This window comes from Cervus elaphus, chromosome 5 (genome assembly GCF_910594005.1).
Source record: "Cervus elaphus chromosome 5, mCerEla1.1, whole genome shotgun sequence".
NCBI classification, from domain to species: Eukaryota; Metazoa; Chordata; class Mammalia; order Artiodactyla; family Cervidae; genus Cervus; species Cervus elaphus.
The window spans coordinates 97263329-97285642 of NC_057819.1; the positions used below are offsets into that span (position 1 = coordinate 97263329).

At 48.1% G+C, this 22314-nt stretch overlaps 1 protein-coding gene across 2 annotated transcripts in view; it reads right to left on the reverse strand.

Moving 5' to 3' along the window:
- Nucleotides 1–365: 365 nt before the first annotated feature.
- The window catches only part of ZZEF1 (zinc finger ZZ-type and EF-hand domain containing 1), a 92184-nt gene continuing 70235 nt past the window's right edge, over nt 366–22314 (reverse strand). For both annotated transcript variants that reach the window (XM_043903438.1, XM_043903437.1), the window contains exons 41-55: nt 22079–22253; nt 21218–21350; nt 18977–19176; nt 17326–17445; nt 15158–15349; nt 14060–14160; nt 12647–12782; nt 12170–12529; nt 11136–11279; nt 9474–9642; nt 9213–9311; nt 8633–8798; nt 5329–5482; nt 4734–4805; nt 366–2942 (exon numbers count right to left, since the gene is read on the reverse strand). In XM_043903438.1, coding sequence (XP_043759373.1) covers nt 2862–2942; nt 4734–4805; nt 5329–5482; nt 8633–8798; nt 9213–9311; nt 9474–9642; nt 11136–11279; nt 12170–12529; nt 12647–12782; nt 14060–14160; nt 15158–15349; nt 17326–17445; nt 18977–19176; nt 21218–21350; nt 22079–22253 — 2302 coding nt within the window. In that variant the 3' untranslated portion in view covers nt 366–2861. The remainder of the gene's footprint in view (nt 2943–4733; nt 4806–5328; nt 5483–8632; nt 8799–9212; nt 9312–9473; nt 9643–11135; nt 11280–12169; nt 12530–12646; nt 12783–14059; nt 14161–15157; nt 15350–17325; nt 17446–18976; nt 19177–21217; nt 21351–22078; nt 22254–22314) is intronic.

A 22314-nucleotide genomic window follows, 5' to 3' on the forward strand; every position in this document is an offset into this window, starting at 1 on the left:
TGAGGGTGACTCTGTGTGTGTGTGTGTGTGTGTGTGCGCGCGCGCGCAGACCCAGGGAGCAGGGTCTGAGGGTGACTCTGTGTGTGTGTGTGTGTGTGTGTGTGTGTGTGTGTGCGCGCGCGCGCGCAGACCCAGGGAGCAGGGTCTGAGGATAAGACCCCAGAGCACAGACCCAGGGGAGGGGCAGGAGGAGCTACTGGGAGGGGGATGGGAGCTAAGAACCTTTCTGATTCCTTCCCACCCGAAGGCCTTGGGAGTCTAGAAATTCCATCAGTACAGGCTTGGTAAAAACTCCAAGCATCATCTTCATCAGCAAGGCAGAAGGAGGCGAAGAAAGGGAAAAAAGAAAAGCCCACACACAAGTGTACCTTTTTATATAGAATTTGTACAATATATTTCTCTTCATTTGCATATTTTACCCACAACTTAACATCCTTTTTACAGGCTGAACTTACTCAGCTGATATAATCAAAATTCTTTCTTTCAACCAAATAAGAAAAATTCAAAATCGTAAACCCGTAAGAAAACAAATTAAAAACGATGATGAAAATAAGTCACTCCCCGTAAGGAACAGCGTCTGTCTGTACAATATACATGGTTTGGAACAGATTTCTTTATAGATTAGGCACATGTTTCCACAACACCTTCATTCCTGCCAGTCCTACCTCACTCCAGGCAGTCCCGCCTCCTAAGAAGGATCAGAGGGCTATCCGTCTGGATGGAAATCACTTTTGGATACTGCTGGCCCGGCTGTGGACCAGGGGAGTGGGCCTGGCTCAGCAGCGCCACCCAGTGGCTGGAAGCAGAGGCGGTGGGAGGCAGGGCGCTGGGCCCAGCAGGGCACGGGCAGGAGAGCAGCAGTTGTGGGTGAAGGGAAAACAGAGGCTTACTCTATGCAAACTGAATACAGAGAGGCCAGACTCGCAGGGGCGGTGTACAGAGAGAAGCTCTGAGGAGCCCGGCGTTTTATTTACAGTTCTGTCTTCCTGGTGGGAGGTTGGGGGGCAAAGCCAATGGCTGCTGCCATGAGGGGTGTGGCCCCTGCGGCTGCTGCAAGTCTGGGGGGCGAGGGGGTGCAGGGTGAGGGGGAGCAGCAAGTACGCCGTCTCTGCATTGGTGAGCCCGAGCCGACGGCAGGCACTTCTCCTCCCAGGCTCGGTGATCTCTGTGACTTCCCTCCTCAATGGGAGACAACACCTAGGGCTGGGCGGGATAGAGCCTGGGGCCTTCCTTGGGGATGCCAGCGGAGCAAAAGGTGAGAAAGGGGTGTCTACCAAGCCAGCAGCGCTCGTCTACTCATACCCCAACATCATGGGAGACTGGGCCAGGCCCGGGCTGTGCCCATGTCAGGGTCCTGGGCTTTAGGTCACCAAGCCTCGGGTCCTGTCCTGTTTCCATCTCTTGTGAGTTCTCCCTTCCATAAGGGCTCCACGTGCAGCTTGGGGCTGGGCCGAGAATCCAATTCTAGGGCTGCAGAAGGTTGCAGCACCTCAGCTTCCTGATCCAGAAGGTGGAAGTGCTCCAGCAACAAGGGGATTCCAGGACCCCACAGCCTTGGGCTCTGCAGAGGGGGCTTCCAGGGCTGTGGCATGTGGATCTGCTCAACCCCGCCTGGCTATGATGAGCCTTCCGTGGGTTTCGCCCTGTGTGTGGGGTGACATGCTTGGGCCAAGATCCCCGCCTTAAGTGGCAGCTGGCTCTAAGGTTCTTCAAGTGACGAGTCCCACTGAGGCCTTGTCCACGGCCCACTTGCCAACCCAGCCTCACACTCCAAAGCCTGGCTTTGGAAAGAGGATAATCACCAGCACTTCAGGGCAGGACTACAACCACCGAAAGGAAAGCAGAAAACAGCATTTGTTAGAACTGATGTAGTTATTGCTAGAGACAGGTGACGGCCAGATAACCATGGAAAGTCCCAGAGGCGGACGTGATGGATTACCACGACCGTGGAGCAGAAATACAACCGTGTGTTTTTTTTGTTTGCTTGACTTCTAAAATAAGATCTCCTCTGATAACACTTTGAGTCTTTGGGTACAGACACTGAAGAGACCTTCAAGATCTGCTCCTTCCACACAAACCAGTGTGTCCCCCTGAATGACTGATCCGCTGGTCGTGCCCCCCCGAGGCCCTCTCAAGGGAGTCAGTGTGGTTCTCTCTAAAAACATGAGGTGGAAACTGAAATATGTGTTAAAACAACAACTAAAACAACGCGGCTGAGCTGGGAGCTGTGCACGGTGGACGTGCGTGGCGGCCTGCTGGCTGTTCCCAAGGGCACTTGTTCTCACCAAGGATTTCTCTGGGACGGCCGAGGCTACTCAGGGGGCCAGCATGGCAGCAGGTCCTGTACTGAATGGTGGGGGCCGGGTGGTGGCCAGGCTCTCACTGCTTTTGGTTTAGACGACCCAGTCTCAAGAAGCAAAAGCGAAAGAAGATCTCCTGGGCCAGGCTGCTGCTGAAGGTCCTGCTGAGAAACGTGGGTCCAGGCAGACCCTATCGTCCCCTGAAGGGCAAGTGCAGGCAGTTCCAGCTCAACGGAGACAGAGCCCTTCCCAGAGAGGCTGCGGCCGGGTCTTCAGGGGCTGCAGCCTCTGAACAACCTTCTCAAAGGCCTGCAGCTGGTGCCTTCTGAATGGTTTTGCATTGCTCTGCTTGTTCTCACGTGCTATGGGACGCGCGGGTGCCTCGCTGTGACACAGGACATTCTTGGAGACGTGGCTGCTTGGCATTCCAGTCGGGGTGGAGGGGGGAGCTCAAGGAGAGCCGGGCACCGATGCCACAGGCATCTTCCCGAATGAGTGCAGGCATCTGCTCTAAGATCCTCGTGGACAGATTAGCGAGTTCCATGCACGCCACACCAAGGGCTAACACTCAACGTTCCAGAGGCGGGTGGCCTTGTTCGGGTAGTTGATGGCCAGGCTGATAGCAGCGATGTTCTGCAGAGCCTGTGGAGGGAGAGAGTCATCACCATGGTCAGGAAACTAGTCACCTTCTGGGTCATTAAGTGCTGATAGAACAAGACCGGCAGCTGAGCACTGGGGGGGTGCAGGGGAGAGGCAGATGCAGGCCAGGTGTGGCACCCCTCACCTGGGGTGCCACAGTCTAGAGGGAAAGAAGCAGCGATCAAGACACATGGAAATTCCACAGGTCGGCAGAATCCTCACTGCCCCGAGAGAGGAGCAGGGGCAACACTGGGGGCTCAGAGGACACCTCGAGGGCAGGGGGGATCTGGGAAAGCTCTAGGGAGTGGGGCAGCAGCACAAAAGTGTGGACAGGAAGAAACAGCCAGTGGTGGGGCCCCCAGAAGCAGAGCTGGGAGGGCAGCCGCCCTGGAGCCAGGCCAAGGTTGGTCTCCAAGCCAAGGCAGCAGGAAGAGGGGGTACAGAGGGGGAGGAAGGGGTGGAGGCCAGGAGAAGAAGCAGAGCACTGGTCAATAAGAGTGGATGGGCTGGAGGGAAGTGAGGAGAGAATGAGGGTTAGAGGCTGAACACCGGGACAGGCAAGGGGGAGGAGCGCACGCGATGTCAAGCTTTGGGAGTCACGACCGTCAGATGTCAGGACTGCACCGTGTGCCCTGACTCCACGGGCTGCAGCGGCAGTGCCGGCAGGCAGCTGACAGGAGCTGGGGCGGGGAGAGTTTTCACTCGGCCTACAGGTCTTAAGACAGTTCACACAAACCGCTCTGCAGTGGACGGGGGGTGCCTGCTTCTAAGCCGCACCCTGACCCTTTCTTGCAGGAGGACCAACCTACGGTCTGAGAAAACCTGCCAGGAAGACAGTGCAGGGCTCTGGCCGGGAGTCCCAGCTGGATGGAGGCCTCCTCGAGTGAGAGCCCGGGCACACCTCTCCCTGGAGCCTCGGCGTCCCCATCTGTCCACTTTGGACGCAGACCACACGCTCTACCATATCCAAGGACTCTGAGCCTGAGGGTCTCACAACGGAGTCTGGGGTCTGGGAGCTCCCGAGACCCTTCCAGAGGCCCTGCACTGTGAAAACCTTCTCACATTAACAGCACGACACTATTTGGCTGTTCTCACTTCCGTACTCTCGCGAGGGTACGGGGAGCGCCCCGTAGGTTCCTGTCTGACAGCACAGCCGGAAGCAGAAGCGGCTCTGTGAGGCCAGCTGTCTTCCATGAAGGCAGACAGCAAAGGGCGCTGCAAAAACGGAACCCGACGCTGCCCTTCTCAAAAACTGTTCGGTCTTAAAAAATACAGTTGGTTTTCACAACTGTATTGCTAAACATAATGAGATGATTATTTTAAAAAATAAATCGACAAATAAGTGTTTAATATTTCAATTTCTAATGTAATGTCTAAATTTAAAATCTGCCTTCTAACAGTATATATCAATCTCTATAATGCACATAAACACAAGCTTTTGGGGATCCTCAGTAATTCCTAAGTGGAAAGGGGCCCTGGGGCCCAACAGCTGTCAGAGGAGTTCTCCAACTAGGGAAGAAAGTTATATCCAAAAATATCTGAAATCTAACTCTATGGAAACTTTAGGGATTAGCCAAACTATAAATTTAAGACACTGGTTGTTTTGGTTTCAAAGACACAAATTCTTGCTGGTGTCTCCTGACCCCACGGTTTACTATGAACGTCACTGATAAATGGGGCTCGGCCGCTGTCTGTGACACGAGCAGGAAGTGGCTGACGGAACAGAGCTCCGTGTAGACCCGGGGGTGGAGCCTGCACCGGGGCGCGGGGAGCGGGGCGGCGCGGAGGCGGTACCTGCGCGGCGCAGCGGAGAAGGTGGTCATCAGTGGTTAAGGCCAGCAGGTAGTCCTGCAGCAGGCCGAGCTCCTGCGGAGAGAGCAGGGTGCAGCGGTCAGAGGCCACCTCCTGGGGATGACGCCCACCCACGACCCAGGGCCACGGAAGCCTCGGTGGGACATGGCTGCTTGCTCCGCCGGGCACCTCACCGCCCACCTTCCTTGGGAGCCTCGGAAGGAGTGAGATGGGGGGAGCCACGTGTCCCGACTCACCCGCAGCCTCCTCACTATAAACCCAGGGGATAGGCTAGAGAGCTCTGAAAGGCCCTTTCAGCTCTCCTGGTCAATGAGTCTATTGTGCTGAGGCGGGGAAGAAAGGAGGAAGAAAAAGGCCGTTGGTTTGTTTTCTCAAACTCATTGCTGTCAAGGGCTGTTTCCCTCTTTGGCATCAGGCCTGAGCAAACAGACAATCACACAGGGCGGACCCGGCTCCCTGGGGTGGGGGAGAGGGGAACCCCGGGCCCCAGGCCAGGCCTATCTCCCTGGCGCAGTTCTGCTGGGACCCCGACGACACCCCAGGGCTCGCAGGGGGGAGCAGAAGCACAGACCCTCACCTGGGCGCGGTTCTCGGTGACAAAGAAGAGCTCGGTGAGTGCGCGATGCAGGGGCAGGAGGATGCCAGCCTGGGTCACATCCTCAAACAGGCTGTACTCCATCTGGGTGAAGAGCTGCCACAGGGGCTTCAACAGCGTGAGGTCACAGAGGTCGCTGTGGGAGGAGGGGGGCAGTTTCCTGGGGTCATGCCCACCAGACATCAGACAGAACTGCAGCTCCGAGGCTCCTTGCCACCCTGACATCTAGTAAAGTCAGGCCAAGCCAGTTCCAATCACCCCCCTCACCCGCTAAACAGCACCAAATAGTTGCCAATGGCAAATAAGAAAAGGGGCAAAATCTCAACTTCAAACCAGAACTCCGGGGACAAGGAGACCCTCCAGCACATTCACACAAATCAACTTTATGGATCTTTAAAAATGGTTGTTAAGAAGAACTTCCAATGACAGCAGAAAAAAACCTCCAGATAAATGTTAAGTAGAAAAGACCAAAATATACAACATAAAATTGCAAAAAAATTTAAAAATGCACATGTAGTATTGTGTGACCATATTTAAAAAATCGTAATAAACACACCAAAAATCTTATCAGTGGCTGTCCCTGTCAGTTTTCTAGATTTTCTATAATGCTCACCATTTTAAGTAATCAGAAAGGAAAAAAAATATCTGATTTAAAAGAGAATGGCAACCATTGTTATGATCTTAAGCTCATAAAACAAGAAATATGCTTATAAAGTTGCTCAGGACAGAACTCTATATAAAGCAGAGTCCTCCTCACTCAACAGACGCCTGTTGAGACCGCACTGATGTTTTTTACTCAGAGGGAGGTTGTACTTTAATTCCAGTTTAAAGTCCTTCAGAGAAGACACATTATGACTTCTTGGACTTACTACACAATTTTATACATTTATAATCTACAGTGTTGCCTTTTCTTTTTAATATATGATTTTTAAAAGACTCCTGATTATACATTTAAGTGTGATCCTGGAGTGAATCACCTTCTCCCAGAGGAATAAGTCTTCATAAAGTAAACCAATGGGAAAACATGGTTTGATTTAAAGAGATGGCTTCACAGTTGAGTTTTCAGGACAGCACTGGAGTGGGAAGGAAAAGGCACCTGCAAACTCATGCTTGTGGCAGAACTCAGGCAGTTATTCTGTGGCCACCCATCCCCTGGGGGCTGCCTTTTCCCTCTGCCTGCTCCAGTCTTGGTCTCTGGGACCAAGGGGCTGTGGGAATGTCCTTACGGGAAGGAGGGTTGGCAATGGGCAGAAGACTGCAGAAATGTACCCACAATGGAGCCTGGAAGGGCCCTCCCGTCTGATGACAAGAGAGATGGGACACATGCTTCATACACATCACACTGTACTCAAAAATCTACTCAAAACTGGGTTAAAGGCTTGGAGGTAAGACCTGAAACTGTAAAACTTCTAGAAGACATAGGCTGTAAGCTCCCTGACACTGGTCTTGGCAATGATTTTTTTTTTTTTTGGATAACAAGTGGGACTCCATCAAACTAAAGGGCTTCTCCACAGCAAGGAAAACAATCAACAGAGTGAAAAGGCATCCTATGGGCCAGGAGAAAGTATTTGCAAGTCATATATCTGACAAGGAGTTAATATCCAAAATACACAAGGAACTCATTCAACTCAATAGCAAAAAAGAAAAAAGTAGGCAAAGGACCTAAAGAGACGTACATCTTTCCAAAGAAAGCATATAGATGGCCAGCAGGAACATGAAAAGGTACTCGATACCACTAACCATCGGGGAAATGCAAATCAAAACCACAATGCGGCATCACCTCACCTGTGCTAGGATGGCTTCCATCAAAAAGATAAGAGAGAACAAAAGCCAGCGAGGATGCGGAGCAAAAGGAGAACACTTGTACACTGGTGGTGGGAATGTAAACTGGTACGATTTGAAAAACAGTATGGAGGGCCCTCAAGAAACTCAAGGACTACCAGATGATCCAGCAATACCATCTCTGAGTATATCCAAAATAAATGAAATCACTGTCTCAAAGAGATTATCAGTACACCAACGTTTATTGCAGCATTATTCCTAATAGCCACATGTCTGGAAATAATGTCTCCCGACGGATGAATGGATAAAGAAAATGTGGTGTGTACATACACAATGAAATATAATTGAGCTATGAGAAAGAAGGAAATCCTGTCATCTCCAACAATATAGATGAACCTGGAGGGCATTATGCCAAGTGAAGTAAGCTAAAGGAAGACAAATACTGCATGGTATCGCTTTTATGTGGCATCCAAAAACAGTCAAGCCTGTAGAAACAGAGAGTTGGAGTGGTGGCTGCCAGGGGCTGGGAAATGTGGGAAACAGGGAAAGGCCGGTAGAAGGGCAGAAACTTCTGGTTGTAAGATGAGTAAAGTCTGCGGATCTATTATACAACATGGTGACTATAGTTGATAACAGTGTATAACACCACAACAGAGGAGAGCAATTTGCTGAAAAGCACACTGCAGACAGAGGGTGAAATTTAAGTGTTCTCACACACCACAAAGAAGGCAACATGAGGTGAGGGATGTTAGTAAATCTGATTGTGGGAATCCTTTCTCAATGTATTAATATAAAGAATATCAAGTCATCATATTCTACACTTTTAATACACTACAATTTCATTTGTCAATTATACTTCAGTAAAGCTGGGGGGTGGGAGGAAAAACTAAACAGTCTAAAATTTACATGGACATGCAGGGTCAAGTAGCATCTTCAAGATAATCTTGAAGGTGAAGAACCAGGTTGAAGGCTTTATACTGCCAGATATGTAAATTTGCTATAAAACTATAATATATAAGATAGCGTGGTACTGACACAAAGATAACCAAAAAGACCACTGGAACACAAGCATCAGGGATGGATCCATGTGCACAAGGACACTTTTCTGTGACAAAGATGGCACTGCAGTGTGTGAGGGGAAAGATGGGCTTTAGAGTCAAGTGGAGATCCATGCGAGAAAAAAAATGTGTGTATACAGAGAAGCTTAACTCTACCCTTCAAATCATGCATTAAAATTCATTCCATGTGGACTGTTGATTTCAATATAGAAAAAAAATAATTAAGCTTCACCTTCATGACCCCAAGGTCAAGTGAGGCAAAAATTTCCTAAACAGGACAATGAAAGCTCTGTCATAAAGGAAACAGGTGAACTGGAAGACACTAAAATCAGAAACTTCTTTTCATCAAAGACACCACTAACAGAGTGAATGGCAAGCCCTGAAGTGGGGGAGATATTTGCAATACAAATACCCAGCCAAGGAGTCGAATCCGGAAGGCAGCTTACCTGTGGGAACAGCATCGCACTATCCTCAGGAGCAGGTGGATGGCTTTCAACCGCTGATGACCAGTCTGGCGGCAGGCCACACCCACCAGCCATTCCCAAATTTTGGCCAGCGGGAGGTGTGGCACAACTCTTTCTTCTGACAGCATCTGCTTCAAAATCTCAAATCCTGGCAACCCCCACAAAACAGATATTTTAAAAAAGACATAAAACTGCTCAAGTTTTAATAAATAGGATGAAACCACTATGATCATTTAAATATTGCCTGAAATTACGCCTTATGGAAAAGCAACATGGGAACATTTTCAGTTCTTCCTTTTTTGCAAAATATCCGGGTAAATTCTAAGAGAACCAGGATCTTTCCTTGGTCCTGACAGGTAGCTCCTCTCTCCAGCTGTAGAGAAGTCACAACCTCCCAACTCTAGTACATTCACAAGTGATGTGTGTGGGGCTTGTGAGAAAAATTCGTTGAAGTCTCACAGAAAGGCATCCACTTTGGTTTTAATGAAGACCAGTGACTTAACGGCAACCATGAGGGCCCGGGGTAGGGAGAGCACGCAAACGGAGGGCCCAGCGCACACACCTGTCTGGAACCGCCCCAGGTGTCCGGCCGTCACAGTGAACCTGTAGCCCCACTCGGTGTTGCTCATGTCAGAGGTGAAGCGGTAATACAGAGTGTCTCCTGGGCACAGAAGAAGCACAGACAGGTCAGGACACTGCAGACAGGGAAAGGCCCGTGTGGACTTCCCACTAAACAGATAAAGCCCAGTTCCAAATCCTTCAGCAATTTCCCTTCTCAGCACTTAGCATTAAGAGTCTGTATTATCTGGTATTTCTTTACTACCTGGAAGCTCAAAATCTTTCCACTTCTGTTGAGACCCACTGAAATTGTGTCGGTCCTGCTGGAAGTCACTGCTGCTGGACATGGCTAGCTCGTCACAGCCTTCCTCTGTATTGCACTGAGGGTCGAATTTGATGGAGAGGTAGATGGCACCAGGAATGTGAACTTTGTCCTAGGAGGGGAAACAAGGACACGCCGTCGTCAGTGGTCACTGGACAGTTCCCGAGGGCTTCCTCATGCCATGTCCTGCAGTCAGAACTGGGCCTGAAGAAGCAGTGAGTCAGGGCCCCTGCCTCCAGGAGCTCTGGGCCTGGCTGGGTGGGGAGGATGCACGTGGCTGCCGACACGGCAGGAAGGACAGTGTGCCGCCTGGGCACAGATCGAAGGAGGGGAGGTGAGGGAGGCAGGGGCAGAAAAAAGTCCCAGGGAAGGGATGCTCTGGTTGCTGTGAAGACTGAGGAGGACGGGACAGGACTGTCAGGGAGGGAGGAATGGAGGAAGAGGTGAGACATGAGCATGTGGGGATGTGTTTCAGGCAAAGGAAACAGCATCGGAAAGCCTAACAAGTTCAGGGGATAGCAATGAGCTTGGGGTGTCTGAGGTAACGGGTGAGCTTCGCATGCACACATGCTAAGGAGATGGGGATGGGGTGACGTGACCCTGCAGAGGCTGGGAGGGACAGATGGAAAAGGGAAGGCCGTGTGTGCTAAAATGAAGCGCCAAGACTTGTCTGGACAGCAGGGGGCGCCCCGGGAAGGCAGTAAGCAGGAGAAAGCCTGGATTAGGTTTGTGCTGTACCAGGATCACTGCCAGCTAGGGTGTGGCAAGGCCGGGGCTGGGGCAGGAGAGAGGAGCAGCCAGGGGGACCCAACGAGGGGGAGGAGTCGGGGCGGCAGAGAGGTAAGGCGATCCCTCTGAGGTCGAACGCAGTGGCTTGCTAGGTGTGTTTACGGGGCAGGGGGTGGCGGGGTCGGGAGTGGGGACAGAGTCCAGGGACTGGGGGAGAAGAGGCTAAGAAGGTAGAGTGAGAAGGTTTACATTTTGTAAAACAAACTCTCAGCTGTCAACAAGCACACTTTAGATGAGTCTGTCACCCAACTACTCAGAACGACAGCTCCCATATTTTGAAAGGAGCCGAAGAGACACGAGCAGCACCAAGCCTATGAGGACCACTAAGGCCACCCCACGCCTTCTGCCTCATCCAAAGCCCCACCTCTCCCTGTCCAGGTGCAGGGTTAAGGATAAAAGAGATGAGGCCTTTCAGTTCTGGGTAATTAAACAAAGGGGATGGAGTCCCCCAGGTATGGCCGGGTCATCAGGAGAAGGACAGAGTGAGGATGGAAAGTCTGCCAGAGACACGGAGCTCTCAGTCCAAGGAGCTTGCTGCAGAACAAGTAATCTCTCCTCCAGGGTGGGGGGCCCTCTGGTTTTCTATCACAACAAGGTCAGGAGAAGAGAGGACTTGTTTGTACAGAATCCTGGGACTGGCTTCAGGGAGGCAGATGGCTGCTGAGACTAAGGGAGCACTTTCTCGGCCAGGTCTGTCGGGTGGGGGTAAAGAACCACAGTGGGAGGTGATGAGATTCGTGCTCCTCGGCAGCCCTTGTGGGTCCTGCCAGTCACATGCCCCGAGGCTGGGCGAGGCTGGCCGACCCTGGCTCATACCTCGAAGTTGGTATTGTTGTTATACGGGTGTTTCGACTCTCGCACTTGCACCTCCATTCCTGGTTCCTCCATGAACTGGCAGGCAGCCAGGGCCATGGTTCCCAGCATGCTCTCCCGGCAGCCTTGGAGCACCTTCTGCAGGATCTGGTGGGACACAGGCAGAGAACAGGGCAAGATGATGGAGCTCAGCTGGAGACCGTGCCCAGGGCTCCTGAGCTCTGCCCTGTGGGTCCCCCAGTTCCTGACAGCAGGAGGTAGAAGAGATGCTTCCAGCCCTGTGAAAGGCTGCTAAGCCAGTACCACTTTGCAAGGCTCAGTTGAAGATTTGATTTTAAAAACAAAAGATGGTCACCACCTGAAAACCTGAAATTTAAACTAGAGCACTGGACTGAAGAGAATGCATAGACTTTGTAAGATACCATGTCTGCCGCCCAGAAGCTGGGAACCTGGGCAAACCTCCTGGGTTTGATTTCTTCACCAATAAAATTCTCCCTGGGTCATGATGTAACACAGGTGTTAAGTGCTGGCAGAGTGTCTGACCTGGAGCAGATACTCTAGAAAAGATCATTTAAAACAGAAGATATAAACCTTTCTGGAAGGTTTCCTGTATTATGGGAATAGGCTGTCACATTCGTAACTAACCCAGTCCCCTGGACTTCATGCTGTGTGAGATCCCGGGGGACATGAGAAGAGACAGGCCAGCAAGGAAAGCTGGACTTCGAAGTCTGAAAACAAAAAAGGAAGACTGCAAAGGTGGGATTTGTGGGATCGTTATTTCAAATGCTCTCCGAGCATCCTATCTGCCTGGGCCGTGAGCTTGGCTCCAGGCCAAGACTTGGGAGACTTCAACTGTGACCTGAGTCCGCTTTTGCTGGGTTCACACCTATCGGGGGGCTGAACAGCCACACAGAGAACCTCACTCCAGGAAGGAACCGCCTAGAGGAAGCCTGTTCAAAACCCCCGCAGGGTACTTGGGGCGGGGGGCAGAGAGGAGGAGCAAGCGGAGTGCGTGCCCAGCCCAGCTGCCTGGTTACCTTCTCCCACTGGTGCTTGTCCTCCAGCTGCATGAACATGTCCAGAATGTAGGTCATGTGGGCTGGGCCGCTCAGCTCCAGGATGTCCTCGCTCACCGGCACATGCCCGGGCCACTCGGCAAGCAAGGACGCCAGCACGTGGCGGGCGTACAGGACGGCTGTGGCCTCGTTCACACGGAAGAGGTAGTCCCGGACGGCCCTCTTGCTCTTGCAGTTGAGCTCCTTGTGCAGCAGGGCGGCGCTCTTGCTGCGCCGCTGCTTGGCATAGCTCTGCTGCAGCTCGCTCTCCGTGCTGGAGATCAGCTTCTGGGTCACGGGGTTCGACTCGACGGTGGCCTGCTCGCAGTGGACGGGCCTGGACTGCAAGCCCAGAGAGCACCGTCACTGAGGCCTGGCCATCTCACCACTGGGGTGGGGGCGGGGGTGGGTAGACACCCTCCTTCCCAGGGGTAGGGGTTGGTGGGGGGCCCCACGTACCAGGCAGGGCAGGATGATCATGTCTGTATCCACGGCCTTGGCACTCTGCTCGTCCAGTCTCAGACTCCGGCTGGGCTGCCACCGCTGAGCCAGGGTCCGGATCCTTTCGTCCGTGGTGAGCTCGTCTCCGTCAAACCTGAAGAGAAGGAAGGAGCACAAAGCTGGGCATCTGTGTTCCAGAGAGGTGAGAGTTTAACCTTCAGTGAAACTTGCAGAAATGCTGATCAGAGTTATTTGCCTGTTACTAAGGAATTAGATAGTACGGTCCACCCTTCCAACACCAGACTCACAGTGCTAATCTACCCGAGCAGGCATGCCTGGAGGCCTGCAGTGGAGATGGAAGGGTCCTTTAGGATCCATTCTCCCTTTCATTTAGAAACAAAGTTTTAGCAAGATACACAATCACCGGGGTGGAGACATGGTTCCCAGTCCTCCCAGCAGCTGGATACAGCAATGCAACCGGGGTCATGCCAATGGGAGGCCAGGGAGGTGATGTGTGCTGCATTCGGGGCCTGCCCTCAAGCAGCTGGGTTAAGGAGGTGCTCCATTCCCCACCTTCCCCCTTTCTTCTGGGGTGGAACTAAGAGTGGGTGTGGGAGAGCCTGCACTGATGACACAGAGGAGCCCAGCAGCCATGGGGACACCGGGTCACTTGGGAAGCAAACTGCCCACCCACCCTGGGCTGCTGCCTACCTCTGGACTGTGGCGGGACAGGACAACAAATTTCTGTGCCCTAACTGGGGTAATCCTGCTTCATTTCACAAAAGATTTGAGGTTGCAGATAAGAAATACATATGGGAAAGTAAAAATACGAAATAACAAAAGAAAATTAAATCGGAATTGGAACTAAATTAGAATAAGAAGTCAAAACCAGGATGTGGGGAATGGAAGAGGAGGTTAGATGCAGAAACATAAAATTCTCCATAAATTTAAGAGCTAGGCTCAAGAACTAGCTCTGAACTTCCTGGCCAAGATGAAGGGTATATTGTTATAAGATACCTTTCATTAATATACCCTTGAGGAAAAAAACAGGAAAATAATGTATACAAGTGAAACAAAAAACGAAGACTACTTTGACCAGAGTGTAACAGAAGTTCCTGTTCTACACTGCTCGCTCCCTGGATTGATACAGGAGAGAAATCCTGGTGTCTGTGTCAGTCTCTGCATTCATAACTAGTTTACTCTAAGAGGCAGACTGCGACTATGAAGTTCTTCCTAAAGGAACACACAATACAACTCAAAGACGAGCCATGCCACGTGGCACTTTATGAAGCCAGCTTTCATGTCACTTTATGAAGACCTGAAAACCAGTCCTCCAGCTGCTCCTGGCCTCTCAGATCTTGTCAGCAGGAGGTAGACAGAGTCCCACCCTCACTTGTTCCTTTGCTCCTTATACTTTGGCTGCATCCTTACCTCTTCTGAACCTCCAGGAAGAAAGAGTCGGTCCTCTTCATCTGCAGTTCGTATATGGCCCGGAGAATGTGCAGAGGGGCATTGAGGGCATCGTGAGCCATCTGGAGGCCACGAGGAAGAAACAGAAGAGAGAAAATTTGAAGTGCCTCAACACATTACTGATAACCTGAACTCAAAAGTGATAAAACAATTATTTTCTATAGTTACTACAAGTTATAATCTAAGAACATCACATCACTTAATTTAAGAACATCACACTTCATGCATGTAAGAGTATAAGCTCCAAAATATGGATTATAAAATCTGCATTACTATTATAAATTCAAAGGAAAATCTCCTAGTTCTGAAGTCCATGTTTTTGGTACTTTACTTTTATTTGTGCCATAGTTATCTGTGATTGTGCATTTGTTAAAGATTATATAGATGAGGGGGTACAGCATGTTACTTTAAAAAAGGAAGAACAAAAAAGCAAATAAAGATGATAATTAGAAAAAAAATTATACCAACAAAATGTAATGCTAGTAGTCAATAATTACTTGCCAAATGGTATTTATTCACTGCTAGCTTTCCTGCAGTAGCTGCCTTGCCCTCAAGTATGACAACTGGCACGTAAATCTAAGTACTAGACTTTCTTTTGATGTTTTTGAAAAGCTGTATTTGCTTTTCTTACATCCACCCCATAGTCTCTGTTTACTCTTCACATAGTTAGAGCCTTTGAAGTCTAAGCCTCTGCCCATTTTCACATCATTTTGAGGAAGAGTGGATTATCCAGGGAAAGTAAGGATGTACTTGAGAAATTATGAGGATGGGCCCGACATTACATGCCAAACTTACATATAAGTATTTGCACACGTAGTTTATGGGAGAAACAATCTAAAGTTTTTGGGTCCACGACTCCCATACATTAAGAACTACTGTTGAAAGGGCTTTTCCCTCCTTCCAGGTCAGTTCTGTACAATATAGACCGAGTTTCCCAGAAGTGCATTCACAGGACATCAGCCTGAAGCATTTCCACGTGGAGACTAAAACTCAGTCCAAGCCAAAGATAATCCATTCCTGAGTCCCTTCTTCACGCCACACCATGACCTAGGAACATACCAAGAAACATATCCTGGTGGGCTCATCCAGGCTCTCAAGAGGGTCTAGCTTTTTCTGCTCCTGGTCACCAGGGCTGCTGACCGACCGTTCTACCTCCTCCTCCTGATCCCCTCGTTCATCCAGCTCCAGCTCTCCATGCTCAGCCAAAGTGTTGATCTCCTTTTTTGAGGAATACAGCATGATGGACAAAATCTAGATAGAACAAAAATCAGGCAGGGCAGGAACCTCAGTGTTTAGTGTGTGAGAAGACCTTTAGCCCCTAAAGGGTAGAAAATATTTGACTTGACTCTTTAAAAGACATCAGAATTTACAGAAAGAGTGTAAAATTAGGACTTCCTGGTGGTACAGTGGATAGGAACTGCCTGCCAATGCAGGGGACAAAGGTTTGATTCCTGGTCCGGGAAGATCCCACATGCTGCGGAGCAACTAAGCCTGTGTACCACAACTACAGAGCCTGTGCACCTATAGCCCGTGCTCTGCAAAGAGAGAAGCCGATGAAATGAGAAGCCTGTGCACCCAACAGAGTAGCCCCTCTTAGCACAACTAGAGAAAGCCTGAACACAGCCACAAAGACCCACCACATCCAAAAAAAGTAATTAATTAGTAGATATGGAAGCATGTTCAATCGTACTTATAACCAAAGACATGCTAACTAAAACTTCAAAGGACCTTTGTGTTTATTAACTTTGCCACTGACAGCATAAGTTGGTATCATCCTTTTAGAATGCATTTTGGTGAAACGTAAAGACCTATACCGGAGAAGGCAATGGCACCCCATCTAGTACTCTTGCCTGGAAAACTCCATGGACAGAGGAGCCTGGTGGGCTGCAGTCCATGGGGTCACTAAGAGTCGGACACGACTAAGTGACTTCACTTTCACTTTTCACTTTCATGCGTTGGAGAAGGAAATGGCAACCCACTCCAGTGTTCTTGCCTTGAAAATCCCAGGGATGGGGGAGCCTGGTGGGCAGCCGTCTACGGGGTCGCACAGAGTTGGACACAACTGAAGCGACTTAGCAGCAAGCAGCAGCAGCAGTAAAGACCTATACAAATGTTCATAACCTTTGATTCCACAACTCATCTTTTAGGAATAATGTAAAATGTGTAAAAAGTTATACTCCTGATACAGTCAAAGAAGCATTTGTTAACGGCAAAAACTGAAGTCCAACTTTATGGATCATATGCAGCCGTTAAAAATGGTGGTTATGAAAACTACCCAGCAACTTAGAAAAACGGCCATCACAAGACTTCAATTTATCTCAGTAACATGCTCCACTATACAAGCCAAATCTATGTATGCAATATAGACACAGAAGGAAAAAAATCAGAAAAGGGAAATACATGAAATACTAATAGTAGATGTGCCTGGAGGGGGTGAAATTTGGAGTTTTTCTTTCTTTTCTACTTTTCAAATTTTCTGCACATAAAAAAATGTAAATTTTTGAATGTAAAAAATTTTAATTACAAATTTTTTCTATTTTAATTTAGAATTTTTTCTATTTTTGCTCTATTTCCTAAACAGCAAGAGTGCAAAAGCTCACCAGGTAATCTGTGAATATGTTTCAGCATATTTTCCTAAAATCTAATCATATCCTCTTGTGACAACTGAGAGCTGCTTCCTGGACTTCAGGCCTCTGTGTGACAGAATGGTTGACCGAGTGCCCCCCATACGGCAGCAGCCTTCCCTGCCCTGAAGCTGACACTTGGCACAGAAACAACCCAGGGAACCACAGTAATTCCACTAAGAAAAATCTAAGGCTTATGGAGAAAAGCAATAAAATGAATATTATCAACTGAAATCCTACATAAAGTAAACATAAGTGGAGGACAAATTTAGAAACTGATTTTAGCTCAAAGGAACTTTAAGGGGAAATTATAATTCAAGGGCAGATTTATTACCATGATATAATGGTCAACCGTGTGTTTCCACAAATTACTTCTCTTCCAATATTCTTTGGACAAACATCAAATTCATTTTCCCTGACAGGGGAGGACAGGTGTCATAATCTCTATTTCCAAAAAGGGAGACAAATATAAGACACTGTTTTAACAACTGCGCCGGATGAGAGTGCACAGGGCAGAACCAGCTGTGACTGACTGGTTGTTCTAACTCCCAGGCCTGTAAATCTGCAGCAGGAAGCGGTAGCAGGAGTCACCCTCTCCCTTACTTCCAGGTCCCGGAGGAGCCACGTTTTACTGAAGCCAGTCCCTTTGCTGCACTTTTTCACTAGCAGCTTCAGCAAATCAGTCTGCAGGAAGGTAGCGTGCGTCTCTTCAAAGCCATGAACCTGCCAAACAGAAAAAGAATGATCTGCAATTGCCTCAGAGTGAACAAAGTCAAGGGTCACTCAGGGAGAAGCAGGCCCCTATCAGAGCCCAGTCTCAGCTCTTGGCCCAAGCCCACCTTCTGGTGAAGACTCCAGAGTCCATAGGAAAGATGAAACTCTGAAACTGAGTCATAACCTAAGTCTGTCCACTCTCTAATTCATTCACTTGACGAGTATTTCTGAAGCCTCGTACATTGTACGTGCTGAGTCCTATGCTAAGAACAGAGGGTTTATGTCCCTCTCCTGCTCTCTGCCTCCCCAAAGTTTCCCATTGTCCTGCAGACTGAAGTCTGAGTGCCTATTCATGGCTGACAAGGCCCTTGCAGGCTCCCTGCCTGCCTGTGTCTCCTCTCCTCCTTAGCACTGTCCCGAAGCCCTGAGGTGTTCCTTCTGTTCCCTGACAACCAGGCCTGCTCCTGCGCCTGGAGTTTGCTCTCTCCCAGCATGCAATACTCTGCCCAGACTCCTTCTCTACCACCTCAGATTTCACCTCTTCAGGAAGGCTCTTTCTGACTCCTGTGGTTTTCCTTGCAGGCTCCTTGGTGTCTCCCTCATAGTTAAGGCTGAAAGCGCCATGACAGCAGGGACCTTCTTTCTAGTTCAACACTATGTAATCAGTTCCATCTGGCAGCTGGTGCTCAACAAATATTTACAGAATCAAGGGTCCAAAGGCATAAATGGTCTCTGCCCTCAGGGAGTTTATTTTCCCAAACCTACTATAATGCAAAACCACTAAAACAAAGTAGATTGTGATAAATGCCATGAAATCAACAAACAGCAGATGTGTGGTCTCAAGCCTAAAACTATAAATTCTCAGGGCTGGGCCAGAGCTGAAATGCCACCTAGACCAGTCTTCCTGTGGTGCTTGAGTCCTTTCATGTCCTCCTTGCCAGTGCTGCCCAACTCAGGGAACTCATAAGCCTTCCAGAGGAAATCCTTCTTCTTGGCTAGTTCTGTTGGGAAGGTTATCCTTAAAGTGATCCCTCCCTCCCTCCCGATGCCCCTCAAGTAGTAGAAAAATCATGTTCCCCACAAGTCAAGGCTTCTCATCTCCATGTCAGTTACTGCCCAGCTCTTCAACTTGTCTGCCTTCTCTCACCCCAAATGCCAAACCTACTGCTTACAGATCCCATAAGGTGTTAGTCCCCTTTATTCTCCCTATGATGAACCAGAAGGAATTGTGGTTCAGCAGGAAGTGAGAAACGGAAGTGTTGTCAATTTTTCTTCTCATCTTCCCAGGTTATGTGCCCATAAGGTAGTAGTACCTGGTTCCATAAGGCAGGACTGAAAAATTACAGAGAACCAACTACTGGGAAAATTCTGTTTCTTCCTTAATGCTATCCTTGTGCAAGGCCCCAATCATTTCTAAAAATAATCAAGATCCTATGATTAACTATTCATTGAAATCAGATGATACTTCCTTCTAGTTAATACCCTGCAGGTGTTAGATCACAGCCAGACTGATTAGCAAATGGAAGAAACTCAACATTACCTTTAGGGTTTTATATAATCCTTTGAGGGCCAGGGACAGGACCCAAGTTGCTTCCACTGCCTCGGGACAATGGCTGTCCATGCTGGTTTGCAGAAGGTGACTGGCAATAAAGGCAAAGTGCTGAGAGTATTGGCTCAGCTGGGCCTGGGAGTCACTGCCTTCCTGTCCTCCTCCTTTCTGGACCAGTTGGTAGTCCTTCACTGAAGGATTAAGAGAAAAATCTTAAATGTAGCCAGAGAAAAGAGACACACTTTGTTTATTAATATTTTGGCTATACCGTTTACAGGATCCTAGTTCTCTGACCAGGGATCGAACCCAAGTCCACGGTAGGGAAAGCCCCAAGTCCCAACCACTGGACCGCCAGGGAATTCCCTGAGACACCTTTTGAAGAGTTACAGAGAATGATGGCTGACTTCACAGCAGAAACTATGAAAGCCACAAGAAAACGGATCAATATCTTTAAAATATGCTAAGAAAAAACTCTCAGCCCACAATTTTTTACCCAGCAAAATTGTCTCTCAAAGATGAAGTCAAATCACTGATTTAGACTTCCACCTTAAGAAACCAGAAAAAGAAAAAAAAGAGCAAATTAAACTAAAAGCAGAAAGAAATAAGTAAATTAATAATGAAAAGATAGAAATTAGTGGAACAGCAATCAGAAATAACAGAGAAACATCAAAGAAACCAAAAGCCAGTCCTTGGAAAATATCAAATAAATTGATAAATCTCTGGCTAGGCAGTCTATGCAATGAAAAAGAAAAGATGCAAATTACCCAAATCAGGAATGAAGGAAGGCAGCTGATACCCCATGCGAGGTTCAGAGAAACTAAAGATCTACATTTTATAAGACCTAAATTTGTTTCATAAGTGAATGGAGAGATACACCATGCTCCTGAATCAAAAGACTCAGTATTGTTAAGACATCATTTCTCCCCAAATGAATCTACAGATTCAATGTTATGTTGACCAAAACCCTAGCAGGTTCTTTAATAGAAACTGATAAGCTGATTCCAAAATTTAAACAAAAAGACAAAGGAACTAGACTAGCCAAAACAATTCTGAAGAAGAATAACAAAGTTGGAGGACCTGATTTTTCTCTCAACACTCAAGAGAAATCTATAACACTCAAGGGCTTTCTTTCCTGGTGGCTCAGTGGTAAAGAACCTGCCTGCCAATGCAGGAGACTCAGATTCGATCCCTGGGTCAGGAAGATCTCCTGGAGAAGGAAATGGCAAACTACTCTAGTATTCTTGCCTGGGAAATCCTGTGGACAGAAGGAGCCTGGTGGACTACAGTCTATGGGGTCACAAAAGAATCAGACTAAACAACAACAGTCAAGACAATGTGGCATTCAAGTAAGGACAAATATACACTATATAGATTAATGGAACATAATAAAATCCATAAACAAACACCAAGATATATGGGTCAATTAATTTTCACAAAGTTACCAAGATGATTCAATGGAGAAAGAATAGTCTGCTCAACAAATGGTCCTAGAACAGTGAGATTAACATGTAAAAAAATAAAATAAACCTTGACATTGACATCAAACTGTATACAAAAATAGCATAGACAGTGCCTAATACTGAAGCTAAATTATAAAGCAGATTATTTTAAGAGCAGACGTGGGCACATAATAATAAGACACTCCAGATCATTTGGGATTTGGCAATTTAAATCAAAAGGGCACTTTATGATAATACCTTCACTGTCCTATTGATGAAGCAAAGTGGAAAGTGACATGTATGCCAATACAAATTATATGAAGTTACTTTACATTCCTGTAGCCACCATATGTTTAAATTATCCACTAGAAAACAAATGATACTGGCAAATGAAAAAAGTAGATGTTCAGAACCTAAACATCTGGCCAATCCCGAAACAAGGAGTCATATATATAAAATAACAACATAGAAAGAGCCTTCAAAGTGATCCCAATTCAACCACACCATTTCATAGATGAGGAAAAAGAAGTTACATGTCACTTCAGTTGTGTCCAAAACTCTTTGCAACCCTACACGGACTGTAGCCCACCAGGCTCCTCTGTCCATGGGTTTCTCCAGGTAAGAATACTGGAGTGGGTTGTCATGCCCTCCTCCAGGAAAAAGAAATTCAGAGAGCTATAATTTGTTTTTTTAAAAATTCATATGCAGGGGCAAGAACAAAGATATTTTAACTGATTTTAGCGTATACAGAAAATTTGCTCTGATTCTTAGATAAAATAATTATGCTTGGGACCTGTTTTCCTCTTCCGGGTTTTGACATCGACGATCACAGCCCTGTTCTTCTCAGTAAAGTGCTTCAAGATGATCACATTATGTGGTTCATTGGCATTATCCATATATACACAGCGAGTCCCCACACAGAGGACCTAAACAACGACAGAGAAAGAAAAGGAAACTCAGCAGTGCATAGAACAGTCTCTTTGCTCATGCCACTGACTTCAGCAGGTAGTCAGGGTCAGGATTCTTCCTATCTGTAAGTCCAAGGTTGGCACAAGCCTGGCACAGAACTTGTTTACGTGCCTGCTGAATGAAGCCATGCTTTCACAGCCTTCATTGTTCCAACTAGTTGAAAATTAGAAATGAGATCAAGCTGAAGGCCAAAGTGAAGAACAATCATACTTTGAAGTTCTCTGTAACTTATTAATAGGGTATTCAGTTCAGCTCAGTTCAGTCGCTCAGTCGTGTCCGACTCTTTGCGACCCCATGAATCGCAGCACGCCAGGCCTCCCTGTCCATCACAAACTCCCAGAGTTTACTCAAACGCATGCCCATCGAGTTGGTGATGCCATCCAGCCATCTCATCCTCTGTCGTCCCCTTCTCCTCCTGTCCCCAATCCCTCCCAGCATCATGGTCTTTTCCAATCAGTCAACTAGTTACCTTTTATTCAAAGCCAACTACTGGCTAATAAAATGAGTCAACTGGCTAACTGTTAAAAACATAAGTTGAACAAACCATCCCCAAATCTTGAGAATATACCAGTACTATAAAAGCAAATTATGTAAGGAAAAAAAACTCCCAAGGATATATGCTATAGGGACTTTGATATGCCTGATGAAGACAGAAAGAGGAGACGAGGCCTTCAGAGAGGTGTACCTGGGGGAAGCCGACCAGCACCAGCAGCGTGAAGATATTGGTGTGCTTCAGCTGGAAAGGCAGCTGCTTGATGCAGTGGTCTGTGAAGGTGGCAACGACGTCTCGCCACAGAGGGGCGCTGTTGAGTGACCGCAGGATCTCTGCCATAGAACACGCCCAGTCCAAGCCCACGCGGCTGGAAGGCAAGAGCGCCATCAGGTGGTGGTGCACAGGCCCCAAATTCAACGCATCAGCTC